Source organism: Oncorhynchus masou, chromosome 10, assembly GCF_036934945.1.
Source record: "Oncorhynchus masou masou isolate Uvic2021 chromosome 10, UVic_Omas_1.1, whole genome shotgun sequence".
NCBI classification, from domain to species: Eukaryota; Metazoa; Chordata; class Actinopteri; order Salmoniformes; family Salmonidae; genus Oncorhynchus; species Oncorhynchus masou.
In genome coordinates this window covers 24,225,610-24,251,742 of record NC_088221.1, presented here as the reverse complement: position 1 = coordinate 24,251,742, position 26,133 = coordinate 24,225,610, and the positions used below count along the sequence as shown (strand labels likewise).

The 26,133-nt window shown below is 44.5% G+C and overlaps 1 protein-coding gene across 4 annotated transcripts in view; it reads left to right on the top strand.

Moving 5' to 3' along the window:
• LOC135547373 (interphotoreceptor matrix proteoglycan 2-like) overlaps positions 1-26,133 on the top strand; it is a 55,610-nt gene that overhangs the window by 18,351 nt on the left and 11,126 nt on the right. For all 4 annotated transcript variants that reach the window (XM_064976349.1, XM_064976348.1, XM_064976350.1 and 1 more), the window contains 9 exons: positions 8,855-8,987; positions 12,098-12,264; positions 12,520-12,545; positions 12,684-12,716; positions 12,972-13,006; positions 18,754-18,971; positions 20,081-20,139; positions 20,414-20,434; positions 22,862-23,076. In XM_064976349.1, coding sequence (XP_064832421.1) covers positions 8,855-8,987; positions 12,098-12,264; positions 12,520-12,545; positions 12,684-12,716; positions 12,972-13,006; positions 18,754-18,971; positions 20,081-20,139; positions 20,414-20,434; positions 22,862-23,076 — 907 coding nt within the window. The remainder of the gene's footprint in view (positions 1-8,854; positions 8,988-12,097; positions 12,265-12,519; positions 12,546-12,683; positions 12,717-12,971; positions 13,007-18,753; positions 18,972-20,080; positions 20,140-20,413; positions 20,435-22,861; positions 23,077-26,133) is intronic.

Genomic DNA, 26,133 nt, shown 5'->3' with positions numbered 1-26,133 from the left:
ACATGGGAAATGTAGGCAGTTAGGCACGGTAACCACCTTGGGAATCTGCTCATGCTGAGCAAACAGGAAATTGACATTTCAGCCAGTGATATGGAAATATGATTTCTTAGACAATAAGCGTATGTAGTTGTTTCACCGGCCAGCTGTGCCGTTCAAACATACAGTACATGCAGATGTCTCATCATGTCAACAAGAAATTAGCCCCTAACATCAGATGTTGCTTTAATGACGTAAATCCAACTGAGGATGGATATAAAATACTTGCTGTAGTAGCTGTTGAGTTGCTGTAGCTCAGGTTCTTGTTTGAAGTTGGTGCATTAAAGGGTCATTCCACAGAAATTCAACAGTTAAAACTGTTATTTTTTTACCCTTTCAGTAGAATGCCCCTTTAAAGAGTCTGTCCCCACTGCATCTTCGAGATAGAACCACATACCACCACTATAGCCTCATTTAACACAAGAGATCAGATTCAACATGGTCTCCCTTTTATTCTTTTACCTGTTTTACGATGAATTCCCCCCCTCCCCCATGTGATTCTATTGTAAATGTTATGTCAGTTTGATTTTTATATGTGGATTTTGTTTTAAAATGTACATTTTGATGAAAACCTGTTTTGAATATAAAATATAATAAATGCATTTGTAGTCGGAATTACAATTCATTACCCAGGAGGTGATCTACTGGCACAACCAACTTAGCCGTGTGGTGAAGGCCACTCCAGTTATAACACAAACATACAGAGGGGGGGGGGGGGGATTTGGTAGGATTTTAGAAAGAGACTCTGGCCCTGTCCAGAAACAACCTCTAGCCATTAGCATTGTGTGGATCTGATTTGTGTGTGTGTGTGTCGAATCCAATCACATTTTATTTGTCACATGCGCCCAATACAACAGGAGTAGACCTTACAGAGCCCTAACCAACAATACTGTTAAAAAAATATGGATAAGAAATAAGTGACAAGTAATTAAAGAGCAACAGTAAAATAACAATAACTTGACTATATACAGGGGGTACCGTGCAGAGTCAATGAGAGGGGGCACTGGTTAGTTGAGGTAATTTGTACATGTAGGTAGAGTTATTAAAGTGACTGCTTAGATGACAACAGAGAGTGACAGTGGTGTGAAAGAGAGGGGGAGGGGCAATGCAAATAGTCTGGGGAGCCATTTGATTAGGTGTTCAGCAGTCTTATGGGTTGGGGGTAGAAGATGTTTAGAAGCCTCTTGGACCTAGACTTGGCGCTCCGGTACTGCTTGCTGTTCGGGAGCAGAGAGAACAGTCTATGACTAGGGTGGCTGGAGTCTTTGACAATTTTTAGAGCCTTCCTCTGGCACCGCCTGGTATAGGGGTCCTGGATGGCAGGAAGCTTGGCCCCAGTGACGTATTGGGCCGTTCGCACTACCCTCTGTAGAGGCCGAGCATTTGCCATACCAGGCAGTGATGCAACCAGTCAGGATGCTCTCGATGGTGCAGCTGTAGAATCTTTTGAGGATCTGAGGACCCATGATAAATATTTTCAGTCTCCTGAGGGGGAATAGGTTTTGTCGTGCCCTCTTCATGACTCTTGGTATGCTTGGACCATGTTAGTTTGTTGTTGATGTGGACACCAAGTAACTTGAAGCTCTCAACCTGCTCCACTGCAGCCCCGTTGATGAGAATGGGGGCGTGCTTTGTCCTCTTTCCTGTAGTCCACAATCATATCCGTTGTCTTGATCATGTTGAGGGAGAGGTTGTTGTCCTGGCACCACACGGCCAGGTCTCTGACCTCCTCCCTATAGGGTGTCTTGTCAGTGATCAAGCCTACCACCGTTGTCACCGGCAAACTTGATGTTGGAGTCGTGCCTGGCCGTGCAGTCATGAGTGAACAGGCAGTACAAGAGGGGACTGAACACATACCCCTGAGGGGCCCCTGTGTTGAGGATGAGCGTGGCGGATGTGTTGTTAACTACCCTTACCACCTGGGGGCGGCCCATCACCCCCAGGGAGTCCAGGATGCAGTTACAGAAGGTGTTTAGTTCCAGGGTCCTTAGCTTATTGATGAGCTTTGAGGGGACTATCGTGTTGAACGCTGAGCTGTAGTCAATGAATATCATTCTCACATAGGTGTTCCTTTTGTCCAGGTAGGAAAGGGCAGTGTGGAGTGCAATAGAGATTGCATCATCTGTGGATCAGTTAGGGCGGTATACAAATTGGAGTGGGTCTAGGGTTTCTGGGTGTTGATGTAAGCCATGACCACCAGCCTTTCAAAGCACTTCATGGCTAAAGACATGAGTGCTACAGGTCGGTAGTCATTTAGGCAGGTTACCTTAGTGTTCTTGGGCACAGGCACTATGGTGGTCTGCTTAAAACATGTTGGTATTACAGGGAGAGGTTGAAAATGTCAGTAAAGACACTTGCCAGTTGGTCAACTTATGCTCACAGTACATGTCCTGGTAATCTGTCTGGCCCTACAACCTTGTGAATGTTAACTTGTTTAAAGGTCTTACTCACATCAGCTGTGGAGAGCGTGATCACACAGTCTTCCGGAACAGCTGGTGCTCTCATGTGTGTTTCAGTGTTTGCTTCGAAGAGAGGATAAAAGTAGTTTAGCTTGTCTGGTAGGCTCGTGTCACTGGGCAGTTCTCGGCTGTGCTTCCCTTTTTGTAGTCTGTAATGGTTTGCAAGCCCTGCCACATCCGACTAGATTCAGAGCCGGTGTAGTAAGATTCGATCTCAGTCCGCTTTGCCCTTTTATGTTTCGTCGGAGGGCATAGCGGAATTTCTAAAAAGCTTCCAGGTTAGAGTCCTGCTAATTGAAAGCGGCAGCTCTAGCCTTTTTAGCTCAGTGCGGCTGTTCCCTGTAATCCATGGCTTCTGGTTGGGGTATGTACATACGGTCACTGTGGGGACGACGTCATCGATGCACTTACTGATGAAGCCAATGACTGATGTGGTGTACTCCTCAATGCCATTCCAGTCTGTGCTAGCAAAACAGTCCTGTAGTTTATCTGACCACTTTTCTATTGCTCTAGTCACTGCTGCTTGCTGCTTTAATTTTTGCTTTAAGAAGGAATCAGGAGGATAGAATTATAGTCAGATTTGCCAAATGGAGGGCGAGGCAGAGCTTTGTCTGCGTCTCTGTGTGTGGTGTAAAGGTGGTCCAGAGTATTTTTCCCTCTGGTTGCACATTTAACATGCTGATAGAACTTTGGTAAAACAGATTTAAGTTTCCCTGCGTTAAAAGTCCCCGGCTGCTAGGAGCACCACCTCTGGGTGAGCGTGTTTTTTGTTTGCTTATGGTGGAATACAGCTCATACAATGCTGTCTTAGTGCCAGCCTCTGACTGTGGTGGTATGTAAACAACTACGGAAATGTAGATGGTGGTAGATAGTGTGGCCTACAGCTTATCATGAGATACTCTTCCTCAGGCGAGCAATAGCTTGAGACTTCCTTAGATTTCGTGCACCAGCTGTTATTTACAAAAATACATAATCCGCCACACCTCGTCTTACCAGATGCTGCCGTTCTGTCCTGCCGTTACAGCGTTTAACCAGCCAGCTGTATGTTGATAGTGTCGTCATTCAGCTATGACTCCATGAAGCATAAGATATTCTAGTTTTGAATGTCCCGTTGGTAGTTTAATCTTCTGTGTAGGTCATCTATTTTAATCTCCTAAGATTGCATGTTTACTAGTAGAATGGAAGGAAGTGGAGTTTTATTAGATCGCCTACGAATTCTCAGAAGGCAGCCTGCCCTCTGGCCCCTTTTTCTCCACCTCCTCTTCAGGGAAATCACGGGGATCTGGGCCTGTTCCAGAGAAAGCAGCATATTGTTCACGTCAGGCTCGTTCAAAGAAAAAAGGATTCTGCCAGTCTGTGGTGAGTAATCGCAGTCCTGATGTCCAGAAGTTATTTTCGGTCATATGAGACGGTAGCGGCAACATTATTTACAAAATAAGCAAAAAATAAAGTTACAAACAACACAAATAAACCAACAGAAAAATTGGTGCCATTGTGTGTGTGTATGGGGTATGATACCGCAACGTTTTATAGACCTCAGCTGTCTAATAAGAGGGTTACAAAAACACAGCCCCTTGGTTAGTGTAAGATCGAGCTCACACATAAACAACACTGCAGCCTAAACTGGACGGACTGAGGTTGGGTGTATATACATCTCCAGGAATAGTATTATTTGTTGCCAGAAGGTGAATGCTGATTTTTAGGTGATTCCAGGTCATAGATTATCAACCGTAGTTTGTCGGTGTTAGTAAGAGCAGGAATTTTACTGCAGTAGAAACCCTTTATTTTTTGGATTGAAAAAACGCTTTCAGTGTAAAGTTAAACCACTGAAACAAGATATAAATCAATTATCTTTTCACATACTACTTTTTTTTTAAATAATATATTCTTTGAGAACTAATAATCACCAAAATAAAAGCTAGACTGTCAGGGGAATTGAAAATTCCCAAAACAAATAATTTAACAGTATTGATTTTGTTATTAAGGTAGGGCTAAATAACAGAGCATTAGCCATGGCAAAATGCACAGAATTGCAGGAAATTCTTTAAAACTGTATAAATGTTTCTCGGCTCAATGGAGAAATTTGGGGAATTGCAGGAATTTGGCTTTAAAATGCCACGCCCACCCCCATTTTTTTTATCCAGAAAAAAACATGGTAAGAGCAAACATTTTGATTGGATGAATCTTCCTTCCTGATTAGAAGGAATATTAGACTGATTATACCACATACATTTAGAAACATTGAGTTGTATGTGGGTGCCAACTGTCCCAATCAGTTCCATTCACTCCCATTCAATGGGAGGTCCCTCTTCCTTATGCCGGTATACTTCCTCAAGATTCTTAGGAATGATGACATCACAGTCTAATCTCTCTTGGTACATCCCACATTGTTGTTGTTGACATGAGGTTATCTAGACTCTGAACAAGGTCTTACTGTCTCCCAGATTAGGTCTATTAACCGTCTCTGTCTCGGACAAACCCCCTGTGACTCCCCTCTGATGCCCTGTAATCCCACTGCACGTCAACTCCTACCTCCCAGTTTAGACCAGTGTGGGTGGGGAAAGCCCCTGATGATGGTCCCAGCTCTAACATGGTTGTGAATAGACCTGGATAAGGACTACAACGTTCCAAACCTCTGTTACCTTCTCTATGAGTGATAAAGAACAACGAGCAACGAACAGTCAGCAAGAGTTAACGTTCAACACTGGTGATATCGCTGATTCCATGCAGTGATGATTTTGTTACTCATTTTATAGCTTAAGCCAGTATAGCTACAGTAGATTTGTCATTGTTTCGGGGGGAACCTGCCTCAGCCACCACAGATGGGTAGCAGTTACCTGAATGATCCGTGGCAGTTATTTTGTGCCGAAACACTGTCCACATGGCAGCTATCAGTGCAGGATGCTTTGTGCCTCAATGGCTGCCCAGTTGTCCTGCCGATGATATCAGGTTACAGGGTAAAGAGCTCAGGGCATTACAGAGTGAGTGGGGCTATGCAGGCCATTGTAGTCACCATGTATCAGCACCATGGTCCTGCCAATTATTTCAACCAAAAGCCTGGGACAGTGATGGATACTTTGGCTACCTATCTGACCTGATAAGATCAGATAGGTAGCAATATAGAATCGCTACACTTTGCCCTCTGATTGGATTTCCGGCCATGTTGGCAATGGAGGTTTCAAGACAATTACATTGGAACGAATGAGCTTACCTTTGGCGAAACAAAATCCTCCCAAAACCAAAGGTTTCTCTATACTTTAGACGCAGTTGATGGCCTGTAGATAGGCTGGTGTTTGTACTACAACAAAGAGCGATTGCGTGCAACAGTAAGTGCTACGGTAAGTTCATTAGCTCAGGATCACTCTGTCCACCCGCTGAACTCTTTATTCCCATTTTTAAGATGAATTGAACATCATTAACCTACAGTACATTGTCTACTACGGTGTAACCTTTTAACTGTTAACCCGGAGTCTAATGGATGTACTGATTCCTCATGAATATACAGTAGCTCTCCACCTTGTTTAGAATTTCAGGTCCTTTTCTGAACTGGTTAGGAGAAATAATTATGAGAACATATAGAACTACCATTTTTGTGACTCGTAAGAGTCCGTGTCACAACAGGATCCATAACCACAAGGTAAAGTGAAGGGTGAAAGCTCCCAGCTTTGCGCACACAGAGGATTTTGTCTGCCGCCTCTCGGCCCATCATCTCCTCGACCACTTGTTCCATAATCACTCCCATGTCTGACTGTGTGTCTGAGACTTGCACAAACATGCATGCATGTGGCTGTACATGCATGTGTCTATGTAGCCTATGTGATGTACGCTGAGTGTACAAAACATTAAGAACACCTTCCTAATATTGAGCTGCACCCAACATTTTGCCCACGAAACAGCCTCAATATTTCAGGGCAGGGACTCTACAAGGTGTCGAAAGCATTCCACAGGGATGCTGGCCCATGTTGACTCCAATGCTTCCAACAGTTGTGTCAAATTTGCTGGATGTCCTTTTGGGTGGTGGACCATTCTTGATACACACAGGAAACTGTTGTGTGACAAACCCAGCAGCGTTGCAGTTCTTGCCTACTACCATACCCCGTTCAAAGGCACTTCAATATTTTGTCTTGCCCATTTGAACCCTATGAATGGCACACACACAATCTATATCTCAATTGTCTTGAGGCTTAAAAATCCTTCTTGAACCTGTCTCCTCCCCTTCATCTACACTGATTGAAGTGGATTTAACAAGTGACATCAATAAGGGATCAGAGCTTTCACCTGGATTCACCTGGTCACTGGACCATGCTGTGCCCATGTCATGGAAAGAGCAGGTGTTTTTAATGTGTAGCCTGTACAATATGATGACCAGTAGGACCTACCCAGGTTGTGTATTATTAATGTATGCGGTACCACTGGAATCTATCCTGCTTGACCTTAGCTAAGGTGAGGTTCCTTAAATTTAGACTCCGGCCGCACAGTACCTAATTCCCTGATGATGATTTATTTTAAACACTAAATCCTTCCCATCCAGAAGATGCTTTATAAATGGAGGATTTCATTGGGCCGTGAACAAACATGACTCGACCAGCCTTTTTGACACGACTACAAATGATTGAGGAGTTTGCTAAAGCACATCCAGATCTGGCTATGTCATTATGTTTAAACTCAGTGTTTCCTAGTCCATGTCCAATGGCCCTATGAACTATGATTGATTAAAGCAGCACTGACCTGATCAAATCATAAACGTGAACATTACCCTCAGGTGAAGATTTAGAGAGCGAGCTATCTGTTAGGTCTACTAAGACTGAAAATATAGGCCTCAGCCAGTTCCAGCCTTGAGTGGAGTTTCATTTTGACCAGGCCTCACTTCCCTCCCCCTTTCCCATCTCTCTCTGAGGATGCCCTCTCTTCCCTCCCCATTTCCCATCTCTCTCTGCGGATGGCCTCTCTTCCCTCCCCCTTTCCCATCTCTCTCTGCAGATGGCCTCTCTTCCCTCCCCCATCTCTCTCTGCGGATGGCCTCTCTTCCCTCCCCCATCTCTCTCTGCGGATGGCCTCTCTTCCCTCCCCCTTTCCCATCTCTCTCTGCGGATGGCCTCTCTTCCCTCCCCCCTTTCCCATCTCTCTCTGCGGATGGCCTCTCATCCCTCCCCCTTTCCCATCTCTCTCTGCGGATGGCCTCTCTTCCCTCCCCCTTTCCCATCTCTCTCTGTGGATGGTCTTTCTTCCCTCCCCCATCTCTCTCTGCGGATGGCCTCTCATCCCTCCCCCCATTCACCATCTCTCTGCGGATGGCCTCTTCCCTCCCCCTTTACCATCTCTCTGTGCCGGATGGCCTGTCTTCCCTCCCCCCTTTCCCATCTCTCTCTGCCGGATGGCCTGTCTTCCCTCCCCCCTTTCCCATCTCTCTCTGCGGATGGCCTCTCTTCCCTCCCCCATTCACCATCTCTCTCTGCGGATGGCCTCTCTTCCCTCCCCCCTTTCCCGTCTCTCTCTGCGGATGGCCTCTCTTCCCTCCCCCCTTTCCCATCTCTCTCTGCCGGATGGCCTGTCTTCCCTCCCCCTTTCCCATCTCTCTCTCATCCACGTTCCCCTCGCACTAAGCACCAATCCCAGTATTACACCAGTAACGTCTTAACAAGCTGCTCTAAAGGGCTTAGCCAACAAGATTAGGGAGCAAAAGAAATCTCTCTCAATGGGCCATCTGCCTACCTGTGGCCGCGAGCTGTTCTTCAGCACCATACCTTCCTCAGCCCACGGAAGAAAGGAGGAAAGGAGGCCATCACTTTATTTTTCCTAGCCACTGTGCTTCTACACCTGCATTGCTTGCTGTTTGGGGTTTTAGGCTGGGTTTCTGTGCAGCACTTTGAGATATCAGCTGATGTAAGAAGGGCTTTAAAAATAAATGTGATTTGACTTTATCTAATCACTTCATAATTATTGCTGAGGGACTGATGCGTTTGCTGGATTTTGAACTATGCAATCTCGTAAGGAGGGACTAATACCATTTTTCAACCCCTCTGAGTTAAAACTACTACGGATTTAAGATGTCGGACTCTTTATTGAAATGTTTTTTGTGTACACTTCCGTTCATTCTAGCGTTCGCACTTTTGGGAATAAGAACAGGTATGTATTTATGTAGGTAGGTAGGACGAATAAATAATCAATCTACACATCAATCTACTGCAATGTCAGATGGAGTTGTTGTCCAATGTTACCTGTTTTAATGTTTTACCACAGATGCTGCATCTGGAGAAGGACCCATTCTTCCTGATGGACAGGATCTTTATTTCAAAACAGTTGGCATTTCACCCATTCTATCAGTTCCTCAAAGCATAGTTCATTCACCTGTCCTCAAGGTTTCAAACCAGGACCATGGAGCTACCCACCGGCAGAAGCGCAATGTCCTTTTCCCCAGCGGGGTCAAACTCTGCGGGCAGGAGAGTGTGCAACAAGCCATCGCAAATCATCTCAGCTACTTTCACCTTCGAGGTGAGTTATTTAGATTGCTGGGTTATGGCATAATATTCACTACATTACAACCACCACTCACTGACCTGTATGGATAATGCTGGAGATAGAAGTAGCCCGTAAGCACAGATCTGGAATCCGTTCACCCTTCCCAAATTGAAACCTCGACCGTTGGGGGGAGAAAGAAAACGAACTCAAGACAAGTGTCTAGGCTTAACTTCACACTTTATCCGATAGGCTCTATACTGTATAGAGCTGTGCAGTGTGCTTATCCTTTTTAGATGTATGGTTGTGTGTGTCTCTTGCCTCTAGCCAGGGATTTAAAAGTGGGCTGTTGCAACACAAGCCAGCGGTGGGAGAGGCCTACACATACTGGAACATCTATGGGCCGACATGAGTTCTCAGTCCTCCCAGTCCCTCAGTTCCAAGTCTTTGGTCTTATAATGGCGTTTAGAACAATCATTATTTACCCCTCCTGACGCTCCTCTTATCAAAGACCTTCACCTGATGGAGTAGTGCTTGAAGTGCTGCATATATCATGACATCTGTTGGAGGACTGGTGCTTGCCCACAGACCTATGGACAGTTGTGCATTTACCTCCAGATTTGCTTGGGCTACTGACTGTAGGTATTAGCTGATCCCAGATCTACACATGTGGCACCTTCTGGCAACCCTTACCCAGACTTTAGAGTAGGTCTATATCCTTTACTCACCCAGCAATAGAAACGTGAAGTGGGTGTCAACTGCATTGAGATATTTGGGTCTCAACCTATATGCCCTCTCCAGCATCAGATATTCTGCAACATCTGCTCTACTTTAGATTAATTTCCTGGCGATCAGTAAGTCACTCTGTAAGTCAAGATAAGCCCATTTAGAGCCCCTGTTCTGCACTTGGAGAGACAGGGAGGGGGAGAGAGAGTGACTCCTGAGAAGGACGTTGGGCGTGAGAAGACCGGTTAAAAGTCTAACGCTCAGAACATGTGTCCAGCCACTCAGGAGAGAGAGACAGAGGCTTAAGGTTCTGAGAGGGAGGAGTTTTGAAGAATCTGTGGGCCTGTTAGTGGCTCATCTGTGATGAGTGTGCAGGACAGCATGTGACTCCAGTCTGGTGGGCTACTGAGAGACTGACCTGGCTGAACCTGACCTGGCTGGACCTGACCTGACCTGGACCTGGACCGGACCTGGCTGGACCTGACCTGGCTGGACCTGACCTGGACCTGGCTGGACCTGACCTGGACCTGGCTGGACCTGACCTGGCTGGACCTGACCTGGACCTGGACCTGGACCTGACCTGGCTGGACCAGGACCTGGCTGGACCTGACCTGACCTGGCTGGACCAGGACCTGGCTGGACCTGACCTGGACCTGGCTGGACCAGGACCTGACCTGGCTGGACCAGGACCTGGCTGGACCTGACCTGACCTGGCTGGACCAGGACCTGGCTGGACCTGACCTGACCTGGCTGGACCAGGACCTGGCTGGACCTGACCTGACCTGGCTGGACCTGACCTGGCTGGACCTGACCTGGCTGGACCTGACCTGGCTGGACCTGACCTGGCTGGACCTGACCTGGCTGGACCTGACCTGGACCTGACCTGGACCTGACCTGGCTGGACCTGACCTGACTGGACCTGCTGGACCTGCTGGACCTGACCCTGACCTGGACCTGACCTGGCCTGGCTGGACCTGGACCTGACCTGGACCTGACCTGGCTGGACCTGGACCTGACCTGACTGGACCTGGACCTGACTGGACTCCATTAGAGGGTTGCTAATCCTTGAGTTTCCAGATGAATAGTAAAGCTATTCCAGGACCTTCTCTATACTATCCTTTATGAAAATGTATATATATATTTTTTTACTTTAATGACATTGGTTAAATTTGGCAATCAAGACGTTAGTTTCAGCCCAGCACTTACTAAAGCACCTGATTTAAACATCTGCTCATGAAGACCTTCTTCCAGATGGGCTGGAACAAATCCCTTCCCGGTGCTCTTTAGACCAGGGCCGTGGTTGGTGATTGTGTAGATAGGTGAGCACAATGGTTGTTGAGATGGTACTGTATTATGTAGGTGCAGGGTCCCATGTAGATGCAGTTGATAAAGTTGAATTGAGAGGAGAAAAGTTCATTTAAAAAAAATATATATTTCACCTTTATTTAACCAGGTAAGCAAGTTCTCATTTGCAACTGCAACCACCTGGCCAAGATAAAGCATAGCAATGTGAACAGACAACAACACAGACTTACACATGGAGTAAACAATTAACAAGTCAATAACACAGTAGAAAAAAAAGAGTCTATATACATTGTGTGCAAAAGGCATGAGGAGGTAGGCGAATAATTACAATTTTACAGATTAACACTGGAGTGATAAATGATCAGATGGTCATGTGCAAGTAGAGATACTGGTGTGCAAAAGAGCAGAAAAGTAAATAAATATAAACGGTATGGGGATGAGGTAGGTAAAATTGGGTGGGCTATTTACCGATGGACTGTGTACAGCTGCAGCGATCGATTAGCTGCTCAGATATCAGATGTTTGAAGTTGGTGAGGGAGATAAGTCTCCAACTTCAGCTTGGGACAGCGTTAAGGGACAGCGTTAAGGGACAGCGTTAAGGGACAGCGTTAAGGGAGATGCTGTGCCGTAGGAACTCATCTGTAACCATATTAACCTATGGGGATTGGGAGATGTTTTGGCTCCAGGGAGCCCCCCCCCCGATTTATTTCTCCTTTATTTAACCAGGTAGGCCAGTTGAGCACAAGTTCTCATTGTACTCTCCTGTAAGCTGACTTACAGTATGGAAAGGGGTTACATCACAGGTTTGACAGTGGCATGACATTGGAGAGTGATACTGAGGTCAGGCATTCAGGTACACAACATGCTAAACACTGAATCAATTGACTCTGACCTGGCCGGGGGTATGTACTGTACCACACTTAAATCTACACTGTGATCCACACATGAGCTAAGATGCTAGCTAAGAGTTACCTCAGGGGGTCACAGCTATAGAACTGGAGGGCCACAGCCGAGGGTGGTTTTCCTACCTGCTCCTTGTCATCCTTAGAGAAAGTGTTCTACCAGGTGAATGGGTTCTTTCACCAATCAGTGACATTAGTGTGTGTGTGTTTTAGTGTGTCAGGAGACGGTGTGGGAAGCCTTCAAGATTTTCTGGGACCGCCTCCCGAACCAGGAGGAGTACCAGACCTGGATGAGGCGGTGCCTGGACGGCACGACCACCGCTCTGGAGATGGGCAACAACTTCAGCCAATCAGAGGAGCACCTGGCTCTGGTTGAAAGTGTGAGTGGGCTGTTTTTGAAAGCGGAGGGGGGTAGTGGGTGCATAGCAGATCTGAGTCTTCTCAGCCTCCATGAAAGTACCATCATCATGTATATCTACTACCTGTACATCATCATTCATCCAAAAAGTCATAGTTTCCAGCTGCTTTTTGTGTTTTTTAAAAATGTTATTTTGTGTGTATCTAACAATTATATTCCTGCTTCAGTTATTACTGTATTTGCTCCTGTAATATTTCTGCCTTCCGTCCAATTTCAGAGAATGTCAGTGACGGGGTTGAAAAGGCAAGGCATCATATCCTATTCACTTTATTTGCCATTGTAACCACTCTTTGAGCGTATTCACTGGGCAAGACTCTTGTATTACATGTCTCATTCATTTCCCCATTGCTGTTTTCTCTACTTCTGTTCTATCAACTGTAGTGATGCCACCAACACATGGTTACATATGTGCAGGTAAGGTTCTGAAGGTTCTTCAACCTTACCTGGCCATATCACTCCTCACCCTCTGCCTCCTCTGCTGTGCCCACAGAGATAGATACCGTGTATATATCTCTATGGCTGCTGTGCCTATGTTCACTCCATGTAGAACCCCAAACATTGTCATGTGCTTCTTAAATTACTCTTAAGAAAAGCTTTTTATAATTTGAATTGGTGAGATCTGTGAGTGAAACCTCTTTCTAACTGTGACTGACTGTTGTTTCTCCACAGCACCCAGACTCCAGACACAGAACAGGAGGCTCAAGGTCAGTGACACATGCACTCTTTCATCCCTCCTTTCTCTCTCTCTCTCTCTCTCTCTCTCTGTCTTTCTCTGTCTTTCTCTCTCTGTCACTCTGTTTCTCTGTCTCTGTTTCTCTCTCTCTCTCTCTCTCTCTGTCTCTGTCTCTGTCTCTGTGTCTCTCTCAATTCTTTTTTCAAATTTTTCAAATTCAAGCTGCTTATTGGCATGAAAAACATTGTCAGTATGGCAAACTGTGGAATTTCGAAAATAAAAATAAAAATAAAAGAGAGCCGCACACTCTTGGAGCTCAGATGCAAAAATTTAATACCAACGTTTCGACAGCCAAGCTGTCTTCATCAGGGTATAATCACAAACAATGCGGGATGACTCGTTTATATAGTGTCAAAGGACACAGGTGTCTGTAATCATGGCCAGGAGTGGCCTAATATCATTGGTTAATAATCAAATATTATAATGTCATACAAAGAACAGCATACAAACAAATGGATAGCATACGATCATAGATTAATTTGACTATACAAGTTTACACACAATTACAATGGCAAAGTCACAATAATCACAAGAATGGCTTCAGATCAAAGTCTACGTTGAGACCGAAGGGCGCAAGGGTCTTTAAATTAAAGATCCAGGCAGCCTCTCGTTTTAACAAAAAATTATCAAGGTCACCCCCTCTACTAGTGAGGGTGACATGTTCGATGCCAATATAACGCAGAGACGAGATCGAGTGGCCTGCCTCCAAGAAGTGGGCCGCAACTGGAGAAGTCAAGTTTTTACACCTAATGGTGCTAAGATGCTCTGAGATACGTACTTTTAATTTGCGCTTTGTTTTACCTACATAATTTTTACCACAAGGACAAGTTATAAGCTAAATAACTGCCTTAATGGAGCACGTAATAACACCTTTTATTGGGATCGATTTCCCTGTTTGTGGGTGTTTGAAGGATCTACATTTATAAGTGCCATTGCATTGAGCACAGCCATTACATTTGTAATTTCCATCCAGTAGGGGCGCAAATAGACGTTGTTCAGGAATATCTTGGGGTGGTAAATCAGAGTGTACCAATTGGTCTCTGAGATTTCTGCCCCGCGAGAATACGACCAAGGGAAGGGATCGAAAACACATTACCAAGACTATCATCGGATTTTAGGATGTGCCAATGTTTGTGAACAATTCCCTTAATTTGTTCAGAGGACTTTGAATAGCGGGTAGTTAGAACGCAAGAATGCGTCTTTTTGCGAGACTTACCTTGAAAAAGGTCATGTTTTGTTTTGAATTTTCTCAATGGCAATATTAATCTGATCATTCTTGTAGCCCCTCTCCTTGAACTTTCTTTGTGTCTCAGCCATATTTCTGTCGAAATCGGACTGTTTTTTGCAAATTCTTTTGAGTCGATAGAATTGGCTGTAGGGCAAACTGTTTTTCAAGGGAAGTGGGTGACAACTATCAGCCCTCAACAAACTGTTACGATCAGTAGGCTTCCTGTAAAGATCAGTGTATAAAACATTATCTTCACACAAGATCAGAAGATCAAGAAAACTGATTAGACGTGTATCAAATTGCATAGTAAATCTCAGATGCTCAGAACAGGAGTGGAACAGAACAACTGTGGAATTTCACCCGGAAGATATGGGAGTTTATCAAAATTGGGTTTGTTTTCAAATTCTTTGTGGATCTATGTAAACTGAGGGAAATATGTGTCTCTAATATGGTCATACATTGGTCAGGAGGTTAGGAAGTGCAGCTCAGTTTCCACCTCATTTTGTGGGCAGTGTGCACATGTCTGCCTATGACGACCTTTCTCAATAGCAGGGCTATGCTCACCGAGCCTGTACATAGTCGAAGCTTTCCTTCATTTTGGGGAAGTCACAGTGGTCAGGTATTCTGCCACTGTGTATTCTCTGTTTAGGGCCAAATAGCATTCAAGTTTGCTCTGTTTTTGCTAATTCTTTCCAATGTGTCAAGTAATTATCTTTTTGTTTTCTCATGATTTGGTTGGGTCTAATTGTGTTGCTTTCCTGGGGCTCTGTGGGGTGTGTTTGTGTTTGTGAACAGAGCCCCAGGACCAGCTTGCAGGTGAAGGTAATGGCTTTGTTATGGAAGGTTTGGGAATCACTTCCTTTTAGGTGGTTGTATAATTTAACGTCTCTTTTCTGGATTTGGATAATTAGTGGGTATCGGCCTAATTCTGCTCTGCATGTATTATTTGGTGTTCTACGTTGTATACTGAGGATATTCTTGCAGAGTTCTGCATTCAGAGTCTCAATTTGGTGTTTGTCCCATTTTGTGAAATCTTGGTTGGTGAGTGGACCCCATACCTCACAACCATAAAGGGCAATGGGTTCTAGCCAGATCCTAATTGGTATGTTGAATCTTATGTTCCTTCTCTCTCTCTCTCTCTCTCTGTCTCTCTCTCTCTCTCTCTCTGTCTCTGTCTCTCTCTGTCTCTCTCTGTCTCTCTCTGTCTCTCTCTGTCTCTCTCTGTCTCTCTCTCTCTCTGTGTGTGTCTCTCTCTCTCTGTGTGTGTGTGTCTCTCTCTCTGTGTGTGTCTCTCTCTCTGTGTGTGTCTCTCTCTGTGTGTGTCTCTCTCTCTGTGTGTGTCTCTCTCTGTGTGTCTCTCTCTCTGTGTGTGTCTCTCTCTGTGTGTGTGTCTCTCTCTGTGTGTGTGTCTCTCTCTGTGTGTGTGTCTCTCTCTGTGTGTGTCTCTCTCTGTGTGTGTGTCTCTCTGTGTGTGTCTCTCTCTCTGTGTGTGTGTCTCTCTCTCTGTGTCTGTGTGTCTCTCTGTGTCTGTCTCTCTCTGTGTCTGTCTCTCTCTCTGTGTCTGTCTCTCTCTCTGTGTCGGTCTCTCTCTCTGTGTCTGTCTCTCTCTCTGTGTCTGTCTCTCTCTCTCTGTGTCTCTCTCTCTGTGTCTCTCTCTCTGTGTCTCTCTCTCTGTGTCTGTCTGTCTGTCTCTTTCTCTTTCTTTCTCCCTTTCTCTTTCTCTCTCTTTCTCTCTCTTTCTTTTTATTTCTCCCTGTCTCTTTCTCTCTCTTTCTTTCTCCCTCTCTTTCTCTCTTTCTTTCTCCCTTTCTTTTTCTTTCTTTCTTTTTTTCTCTCTCTCTTTCTCTCTTCTCTCTTTCTTTCTCTTTCTTTCTTTCTCCCTCTCTTTCTCTTTCTTTCTCCCTCTCTCTTTCTCTTTCTTTCTCCCTCTCTCTTTCTCTCTTTCTCCCTCTCTCTCTCTCTCTTTCTTTCTCTCCCTCTCTCTTTCTCCCTCTCTCTTTCTCTCTCTTTCTCTTCTTTCTCTCCCTCTCTTTCTCTCTCTCTCCCTCTCTCTTTCTCCCTCTTTCTCCCTCTCTCTTTCTCTCTTTCTCCCTTTCTCCCTCTCTCTCTCTCTCTTTCTTTCTCCCTCTCTCTTTCTCTCTCTTTCTTTCTCCCTCTCTCTTTCTCTCTCTTTCTTTCTCCCTCTCTCTTTCTCTCTTTCTTTCTCCCTCTCTCTTTCTCTCTTTCTTTCTTTCTCTTTCTTTCTCCCTCTCTCTTTCTCTCTCTCTCCGTCTCTTTCTCCCTGTCTCTTTCTTTCTCTTTCTTTCTTTCTCCCTCTCTTTCTCTCTTTCTTTCTCTTTCTCTCTTTCTTTCTCCCTCTTTCTTTCTCCTTCTCTCTTTCTCTCTCTTTCTTTCTCCCTGTCTCTTTCTCTCTCTTTCTTTCTCCCTCCCTTTAATTCTCTCTTTCTTTCTCCCTCTCTCTTTCCCTCTCTTTCTTTCTCTCTCTCTCTTTCTTTCTCCCTCTCTTTCTCTCTCTCTTTCTTTCTCTTTCTCTTTCTTTCTCCCTCTTTCTTTCTCCTTCTCTCTTTCTCCCTTTCTTTCTCCCTGTCTCTTTCTCTCTCTTTCTTTCTCCGTCTCTTTCTCTCTCTTTCTTTCTCCCTGTCTCTTTCCCTCTTGTTCTTTCTTTCTCCCTCTCTCTTTCTCTCTTTCTTCCTCTCTTTCTTTCTCTCTCTCTTACTTTCTCTTTCTTTCTCTCTTTCTTTCTCTTTCTTTCTCCCTCTCTCTCGCTCTCTTTCTCTCTCTCTTTCTTTCTCTTTCATTCTTTCTCCCTCCCTTTCTTTCTCTTTCTTTCTCCCTCACTTTCTCTTTCTTTCTCCCTCTCTTTCTCTCTCTTTCTCTTTCTTTCTCCCTCTCTCTTTCTCCCTCTTTCTTTCTCCCTCTCTTTTTCTCCCTCTTTCTCTTTCTTTCTACCTCTCTCTTTCTCTATCTCTTTCTCTCTTTCTCTCTCTCTTTCTTTCTCTTTCATTCTTTCTCCCTCCCTTTCTTTCTCTTTCTTTCTCCCTCTCTTTCTTTCTCTTTCTTTCTCTTTCTTTCTCCCTCTTTCTCTTTCTTTCTCCCTCTCTCTTTCTCCCTCTCTTTCTCCCTCTCTTTTTCTCCCTCTTTCTCTTTCTTTCTCTCTCTCTTTCTTCCTCTCTCTTTATTTCTCTCTCTTTCTTTCTTTTTCTCTCTCTCTTTCTCTTTCTTTCTCCCTCTCTCTTTCTTTCTCCCTGTCTCTTTCTCTCTCTTTCTTTCTCCATCTCTCTTTCTCTTTCTTTCTTTCTCTCTCTTTCTCTTTCTTTCTTTCTCTCTCTTTCTCTCTCTTTCTTTCTCCCTGTCTCTCTCTTTCTTTCTCCCTGTCTCTTTCTCTCTCTTTCTTTTCCCCTCTCTCTTTCTCTTTCTTTTTCCCTCTTTCTCTCTTTCTTTCTCTTTCTTTCTCCCTCCCTCTCTCTTTCTCTTTCTTTCTCCCTCTCTCTTTCTTTCTCCCTCTCTTTCTTTCTTTCTTTCTTTCTCCCTCTCTTTCTTTCTCTTTCTTTCTTCCTGTGTCTTTCTCTCTCTTTCTTTCTCCCTCTCTCTTTCTCTCTTTCTCTCTTTCTTTCTTCCTCTCTTTCTTTCTTTCTCCCTCTCTTTCTCTCTTTCTTTCTTCCTCTCTTTCTTTCTTTCTCCCTCTCTTTCTCTCTTTCTTTCTCCCTCATTCTTTCTTTCTCCCTCTCTTTCTCTCTTTCTTTCTCCCTCATTCTTTCTTTCTCCCTCTATCTTTCTCTCTCTTTCTTTCTCCCTCGTTCTTTCTTTCTCTCTTTCTTTCTCTTTCTTTATCCCTCCCTCTCTCTTTCTCTTTCTTTCTCCCTCTCTCTTTATTTCTCCCTTTCTTTCTTTCTTTCTTTCTTTCTTTCTTTCTCCCTCTCTTTCTTTCTCTTTCTTTCTTCCTGTGTCTTTTTCTTTCTTTCTCCCTCCCTCTTTCTTTCTCCCTGTCTATTTCTCTCTCTTTCTTTCTCCATTTCTCTCTTTCTTTCTCTTCTCCCTCTTTCTTTCTCCCTGTCTATTTCTCTCTCTTTCTTTCTCTCTCTTTTTTTCTCAACCCCATCTCCCTCTCTATCCCAGTAGAGCCGTTTAATCCACATTAGAAATCAGAGCAGAGTTAGCCATCTCTGACTCTTGATGTCTTGGTCCACATATGAGCTTAAGCCAAGCAATAGTTCTGATGTCTCGCGGTAAACATGCCATTACAATGAAAGAGGATTTGGCTAAAGCACATATAGCACAGACCAGCGTCTAAGTTGACAATCAGATTTCTCTAGTCCTGAGGACCCACAGGTTGTGCAATCTTTGGATCCAGCCCAGTAGTAATGTACCTGAGTCAGCTAATTAACTCATTCTAAAGAGCTCGACTAAGTTGATTCAGAGACAAGTGCTGTAAGGAAAGTGTTGCTTTGTAAAAACACTGACTTTTACCCTCTCACACCCTAACCACCCAGAGGTCGTCAGTGAGGTCATCATAGAGGAGCCAGAGGCTGCGGAGGCGGAGCCTTCCAAAGAACCCACAAATGACATAGAGATGGAGGTGTTGGCGCGGGTCCACCTGGAGCAGGTGGTGGAGCTGAGTATCCTGTTGAAGGGAGAGACGTACAGCGATGCTCTCAGAGACCCTGCCAGTCTCCAGTACCAGACACTCAACCAGCAGTTCACTGACAAGGTACGACTCAGATGTTCTTTCTCCTTCTCTCACTCCTGTCACCCCTTTTCACTCTCCATCCTCTTTCCTCTCCTGGCCTCTCCTCACCCATCACCTGGTTTGTAGGCTTGGCTCTGAGGTTGTAGTGATTTATTGTTAGATTTAACACACACAGTTCAGGACACTATAAAGAACCCTCACAGTTGGGCAGGATTTAAAAGTCCCTTTATTTGATTGTTTGTATTTGACACTAGGCATACGTTGTGTGAAAGGATGCTGAAATTGACCGTTTAGGATGTGGCTTGAGGCCGCAAGAGGGACTGGAGTGAAAAAGGCAGGACACACACCCACGAACTCACAGATAACTTTCCTCTACCATTGAGGCTTTTTGACTGAGATGAACTGGGTCAGATGTTTTACTGCTGCTGGTAAAATGAGAGGATTCTGACTCTCCCCTGCAAGCCATTAATGTACTCATTACTACTCTGTCTTAAACTTGATCACTCTGTGTACGGGAAGGGAGAAGGACATATACAGGGAAAGAAGGAGAGAGATTGGAAAGGGATGGACAAGTTCGGAAAGACACAATGTGACAGCTGAAAAAGTAGGCTGTGTCTCCAAATGTGTCCAAATAATAGTGATTGCGAAAGCAGATATCTGGCGCATTGAAAGCAGATATCTGGCGCATTGAAAGCAGATATCTGGCGCATTGAAAGCAGATATCTGGCGCATTGAAAGCAGATATCTGGCGCATTGAAAGGGAAAGGCAGAAAACGGTGTAATGGCAGGCTTGTTTGTACACTATTAAACTTAATTCCATTTTATCACTGAGGAGGTATTCTGCAATGATGGGTCAATGAGTCAGCAGCACAATGCTTCTCTTCACAAAGCGCTTCACATTAGCACCCAGCAACAAGGTTCAATCGGTGAGTAGTAGTCACTAGATGGCCATGCTAGAGAGGACATCAACTGTCAATATCCTCAGAATTCAGTACCGAAGCTATTCCTTCTTTTTTTTTTTTTTTTTTTTTGATTAGGTTTAGGGATAAGGATTGTGATAAAGTTAGGTCACCGAGTGACATGGATGCTGATGTTGACTGTTGAACTCTCGTTGACCTCTGTGTTTACAGATAAAGGATGCTGTGGGGGGACTGCCAGGCTTTAAGAGTGTGGCTGTGCTGCAGTTCAGGTCAGTCTCTGCTGTAGTGGTGTAGGAGACTGGTCCTGGTCACATCTTGATGTGCCTCAGTTTAACCAACTCCCTTAACTGTCATTGTCATACTATACTGTACGTAAATGTATGGCATGACAGCATTAATCTCAAGAGTTTGCTAAAACACACAGATGTGACCAGGCTAGTGGTGTTAGACCATTGGTTTGATAAATTGACCTGACCTTCTCACCTGGTCTTTGTCAAACATAATTTCTTTAGATAAAGTGTGTTTTGTTTATGTTTCATGCAGGCTTCAGAAGGATGCCCAAGGGTGAGTACAGACACTTACCAACAGCCCTGGAGGTGTTCAGTCACTAGGAATCTGACCCTAGATCTGTGGTTAAGAATAACCTTGTCTACACAGAGTGTGTGTGTGGTTGTCACTGTCTGAGGGTCACGCGGGATCCATGCTGTGTTTACCAGTGAGCATGTGTGGGAAAGGTTGAGGGTGTGTTGGGTGTTTTTCTTTTGTTTGCTTGGCTTAATGGTGTTATCGCGGTCGCTCACCTGAAAAGCAGGATAAGGCCGGGGCCTGACAGAGAGACAAGCTGCTACCTCACCCTTAACCCAGGAGAGGAGCTAATCTCTGGGGCTTTATGCCCACAGCAATCAGCCTCATGGTCTGTCAATGTCAACCACTGGGGGGGGGGTGAACATTTTTTACACCAATAGTGTCAAATGTAACACTTTCAAATCAAATTTTATTGGTCACATACACATGTTTAGCAGATGTTATTGCAGATGTAGCGAAGTGCTTATAGTTCTCGGCTAATGATGTAAGAAAAAACAAAAAGGACAAATAAATAATGCAAAATTGCTTAGGAGCCAGAAACAGAGCTGCCATGTCTATTGGTGCCATTTTGAACTTAGTTTAACACCATTTGAGATGTTCAATGCTAACAGCCTAAGAGTGTTGGATTCCTAATACCAGACAATGTTGCAAATTCCAGAGACATGACTGTTTGGCAGCAACAGAGACATGACTGTTTGGCAGCAACAGAGACATGACTGTTTGGCAGCAACAGAGACATGACTGTTTGGCAGCAACAGGAACATGACTGTTTGGCAGCAACAGGAACATGACTGTTTGGCAGCAACAGAGACATGACTGTTTGGCAGCAACAGAGACATGACTGTTTGGCAGCAACAGAGACATGACTGTTTGGCAGCAACAGGGACATGACTGTTTGGCAGCAACAGGGACATGACTGTTTGGCAGCAACAGGAACATGACATGGCAGCAACAGAGACATGACTTTTGGCAGCAACAGAGACATGACTGTTTGGCAGCAACAGGGACATGACTGTTTGGCAGCAACAGGGACATGACTGTTTGGCAGCAACAGGGACATGACTGTTTGGCAGCAACAGGGACATGACTGTTTGGCAGCAACAGGGACATGACTGTTTGGCAGCAACAGGGACATGACTGTTTGGCAGCAACAGGGACATGACTGTTTGGCAGCAACAGGGACATGACTGTTTGGCAGCAACAGGGACATGACTGTTTGGCAGCAACAGGGACATGACTGTTTGGCAGCAACAGGGACATGACTGTTTGGCAGCAACAGGGACATGACTGTTTGGCAGCAACAGGGACATGACTGTTTGGCAGCAACAGGGACATGACTGTTTGGCAGCAACAGGGACATGACTGTTTGGCAGCAACAGGGACATGACTGTTTGGCAGCAACAGGGACATGACTGTTTGGCAGCAACAGGGACATGACTGTTGAATTCGATGTCTTTCAGTCCTGTAGTCTACACCAATTGACAACTCGTAACACTTTTTGCCTCAACACACACACACACACACACACACACACACACACACACACAATCCTCCGTTTATGCAGTTACATGGGACTTCAGTAGGGAAAGCCTTGCTCTCCTCTGAGTGATGATCCCGGGTCACTAGTGTTACAGTATGGAACTAACAGGAACAGAACAGTAAGGTCATCTGCTCGCCTAGTATCTGCAGGTGCAGCACAAGAGTAGAGAGGAACGTAGACTAGCTTCAAGTGTCGTTAAACATTTGGATTCTGAAAGTTGTATCAAGGAGTATTGCTTTTCCAAGTTTGAGCTGACAGCAGGAAAAGCGGGATGCGGAGGTGCAGTGAGCTAATTACAGGCACGTGCCTCACCCTGGGCCATGCAAAGCCTGCCGAAAGATCTAGGTCACAGGGAAAAAGAGAGAGCAGAGAAGGTCTCCCTGAAGACATATGAAGCTGATAGATTGCTTTTCCACATAGCCAGGTTCAACATCCAGAACCTCTTGTGCGTTTTCTTGTTGTGTTTATGACCATATTGATCACTTTGGTGGTTGGTCTGGTTTGATGGAAGTCATGGAAGTTGTAGACGATGCTCCAGGCGGGTGTAAATCTGGTGTAAATCTATAAAACTATCATTTCAGAATAGAGTCATATGCTTTTAACAGGTTGGTTAGTAAATCACAGTACTGTGTTTGGAACTCTACTCCCCCAAGGGAAACTTCTCTCCTCTTAGAGACGCTGTTTCTAGCTAAGCATATTAGATATGGTAGATGAATAAACTTATCAATAAAATAATATATACATTGATAGTAAAATTGGATGATTTGTCAGTAGGTGTATGGGTGGATAGATGTTGATGATGGATGGAAATAGATTGATAGATTGATCAACTGACAGATGAACTTACTGATGTATTGCCATTGCAGGTTGGATGGTGTGGTGGTGGTCTATGCGGTGACAGTGGAGGTGGAAGGGGATGGGGTGAGCAGTGACCAGCTGGACTACCTGACCCTGCAGTCCAATCTGGTGGAGAACTCCTACAGAGAGGTGAAGGAGAGGAACTACATCACTGAGGCCCAGCACAACATTATCAGTGATACAACTCTGGTCCTCGACCCTGACTCACTGCAACTATATACTGGTAAGACATACAACATACAATGCACTGTCTGTACGTTACCATACAATGCACTGTCTGTACATTACCATACAATGCACTGTCTGTACATTACCATACAGTGCACTGTCTGTACATTACCATACAATGCACTGTCTGTACATTACCATACAATGCACTGTCTGTACATTACCATACAATGCACTGTCTGTACATTACCATACAATGCACTGTCTGTACATTACCATACAGTGCACTGTCTGTACATTACCATACAATGCACTGTCTGTACATTACCATACAATGCACTGTCTGTACATTACCATACAATGCACTGTCTGTACATTACCATACAATGCACTGTCTGTACATTACCATACAATGCACTGTCTGTACATTACCATACAATGCACTGTCTGTACATTACCATACAATGCACTGTCTGTACATTACCATACAATGCACTGTCTGTACATTACCATACAGTGCACTGTCTGTACATTACCATACAGTGCACTGTCTGTACATTACCATACAGTGTACTGTCTGTACATTACCATACAATGCACTGTCTGTACATTACCATACAATGCACTGTCTGTACATTACCATACAATGCACTGTCTGTACATTACCATACAATGCACTGTCTGTACATTACCATACAGTGCACTGTCTGTACATTACCATACAGTGCACTGTCTGTACATTACCATACAGTGCACTGTCTGTACATTACCATACAGTGCACTGTCTGTACATTACCATACAATGCACTGTCTGTACATTACCATACAATGCACTGTCTGTACATTACCATACAATGCCAAACCACGAGACACAACACTCTGGAACTGTAGCCCAGGGCCGGCTCTAGCGTAAGTGAGATTTGGTTGGCAAAACATTTGACGGTGGAGAGAAACATTTACGTTTTAAAGTTAATTTCCTTACATTTTCCACATTCTGCCATGGGCCAGAGAGAAAGTATTGTAGTTCTAAAGCAAACGTTCTCAAATTGAATACATTTAGCTGTTTGCTGGAGAGAGAACGTTGCAATTTCATAACAAATTGCATGTCATTTTATTCATTATGCAATGGGGCATCAACACTTTTTTAAAAATAGTTTTACAGCAAACTTCCTGCAAATCTACCCATTTTTCTTTGGGGAGGAGAGCATTTTGTGTAATTTTAAAGCAATTCTACAATTGTTTTAATGATTTATGCCATGATAATATGACAACTGAGTGAGAATGGCATGTGCCTTGTGTGCCCAGTCAGTATTTGGCCATGATTACTGAAAGTTTAGATACTCTTGGTCATATATGTGGACACTGTAACTAAGGGGCCTAGCCTGAACCATGAAAAACAGCCCCAGACCATTATTGCTCCTCCAACAAACTTTACAGTTGGCGCTATGCAATGGGGCAGGTAACGTTCTCCTGGCATCCGCCAAACCCAAATTTGTCAGTCGGACTACCAGATGGTGAAGAGTGATCATCATCACTCGAGAGAACATGTTTCCACGGCTCCAGAGTCCAATGGCGGGGAGCTTTACACCACTTCAGCCGACGCCTGGTATTGTGCACGGTGATCTTAGACTTGTGTGTGGCTGCTCGGCCATGGAAACCCATTTCATAAAGCTCCCGACGAACAGTTCTTGTGCCGACGTTGCTTCGAGAAGCAATTTAGAACTCAGTAGTGAGTTTTGCCATCGAGGACAAATAATGTTTATGCGCTTCAGCACTCGACGGTCCCGTTCTGTGAGAGTGTGTGGCCTACCACTTCGCGTCTGAGCCGTTGTTGCTCCTAGACGTTTCCACTTCACAATAACAGCACTTAGTGTTGACCAGGACAGGATTTTACAACCTGACTTGTTGGAAAGGTGGCATCCTATGATGGTGCCATGTTGAAAGTCACTGAGCTCTTCATTCTATTACCAATGCTTGTCTATGGAGATTGCATGGCTGTGTGCTCAATTTTATACACCTGTCATCAACGGATGCTCATGAAATAGCCAAATCCACTAAATTAAAGGGGTCCCACATACTGTTGTGCATATATATTGTAGCTACTGTACACTAACTACCAATGAAAAAGTTGTTAGCTGACATGGCTAATTGAGTGACTGTCAGTGACTGACCTAACAAAAGAAAAACTGCTAATGCACAGACACATTTCTAAATTGCACTTAGTGTATTCTATGATTCTTACTCTCAATAGTAAATTGAGATCCCGACTGAGTTCCAAATCGATATACAGTGCCTTAGGAAAGTTTTCAGACCCCTCAACTTTTTCCCCAAAACATTTACGCTACAGCTTTATTCTGAAATGGATAAACTTCATTATCCTCAGCGATCTGTACACAATACCCCATATTGACTTGGCAAAGCAGTTTTTTGGATTTTTTTTGCAAATGTATTAAACATTGAAATACCTTATGAAAATAAGTATTCAGACCCTTTGTTATGAGACTAGAAATTGAGCTCAGGTGCATCCTGTTTCCATTGATCATCCTTGAGATGTTTCTACAACTTGATTGGAGTCCACCAGTGGTAAATTCAATTGATTGGACATGATTTGGAAAGGTACCCACCTGTCCCACAGTTGACAGTGCATGTCAGAGCAAACACCAAGCCATGAGGTCAAAGGAATTGTCCGTAGAGCTCCGAGACAGGATTGTGTCGAGGCACAGATCTGGGGAAGGGTACCAATATATTGCTACAGCATTGAAGGTCCCCAAGAACACAGTGGTCTCCATCATTGTTAAATGGAAGAAGTTTGGAACTGCCAAGACTCTTCCTAGAGCTGGCCGCCCGTCCAAACTGAGCAATCGGGGGAGAAGGGCCTTGGTCCGGGAGGTGACCAAGAACTTGATGGTCACTCTGACAGAGCTCCAGAGCTCTGTGGAGATGGGAGAACCTTCCAGAAGGACAACCGTCTCTGCAGCACTCCACCAATCAGGTGTTTATTGTAGAGTGGCCAAAAGAAAGCCACTCCTCAGTAAAATGCACATGACAGCCCACTTGGAGTTTGCCAAAAGGCACCTAAAGGACTCTCAGACCATGAGAAACAAGATTCTCT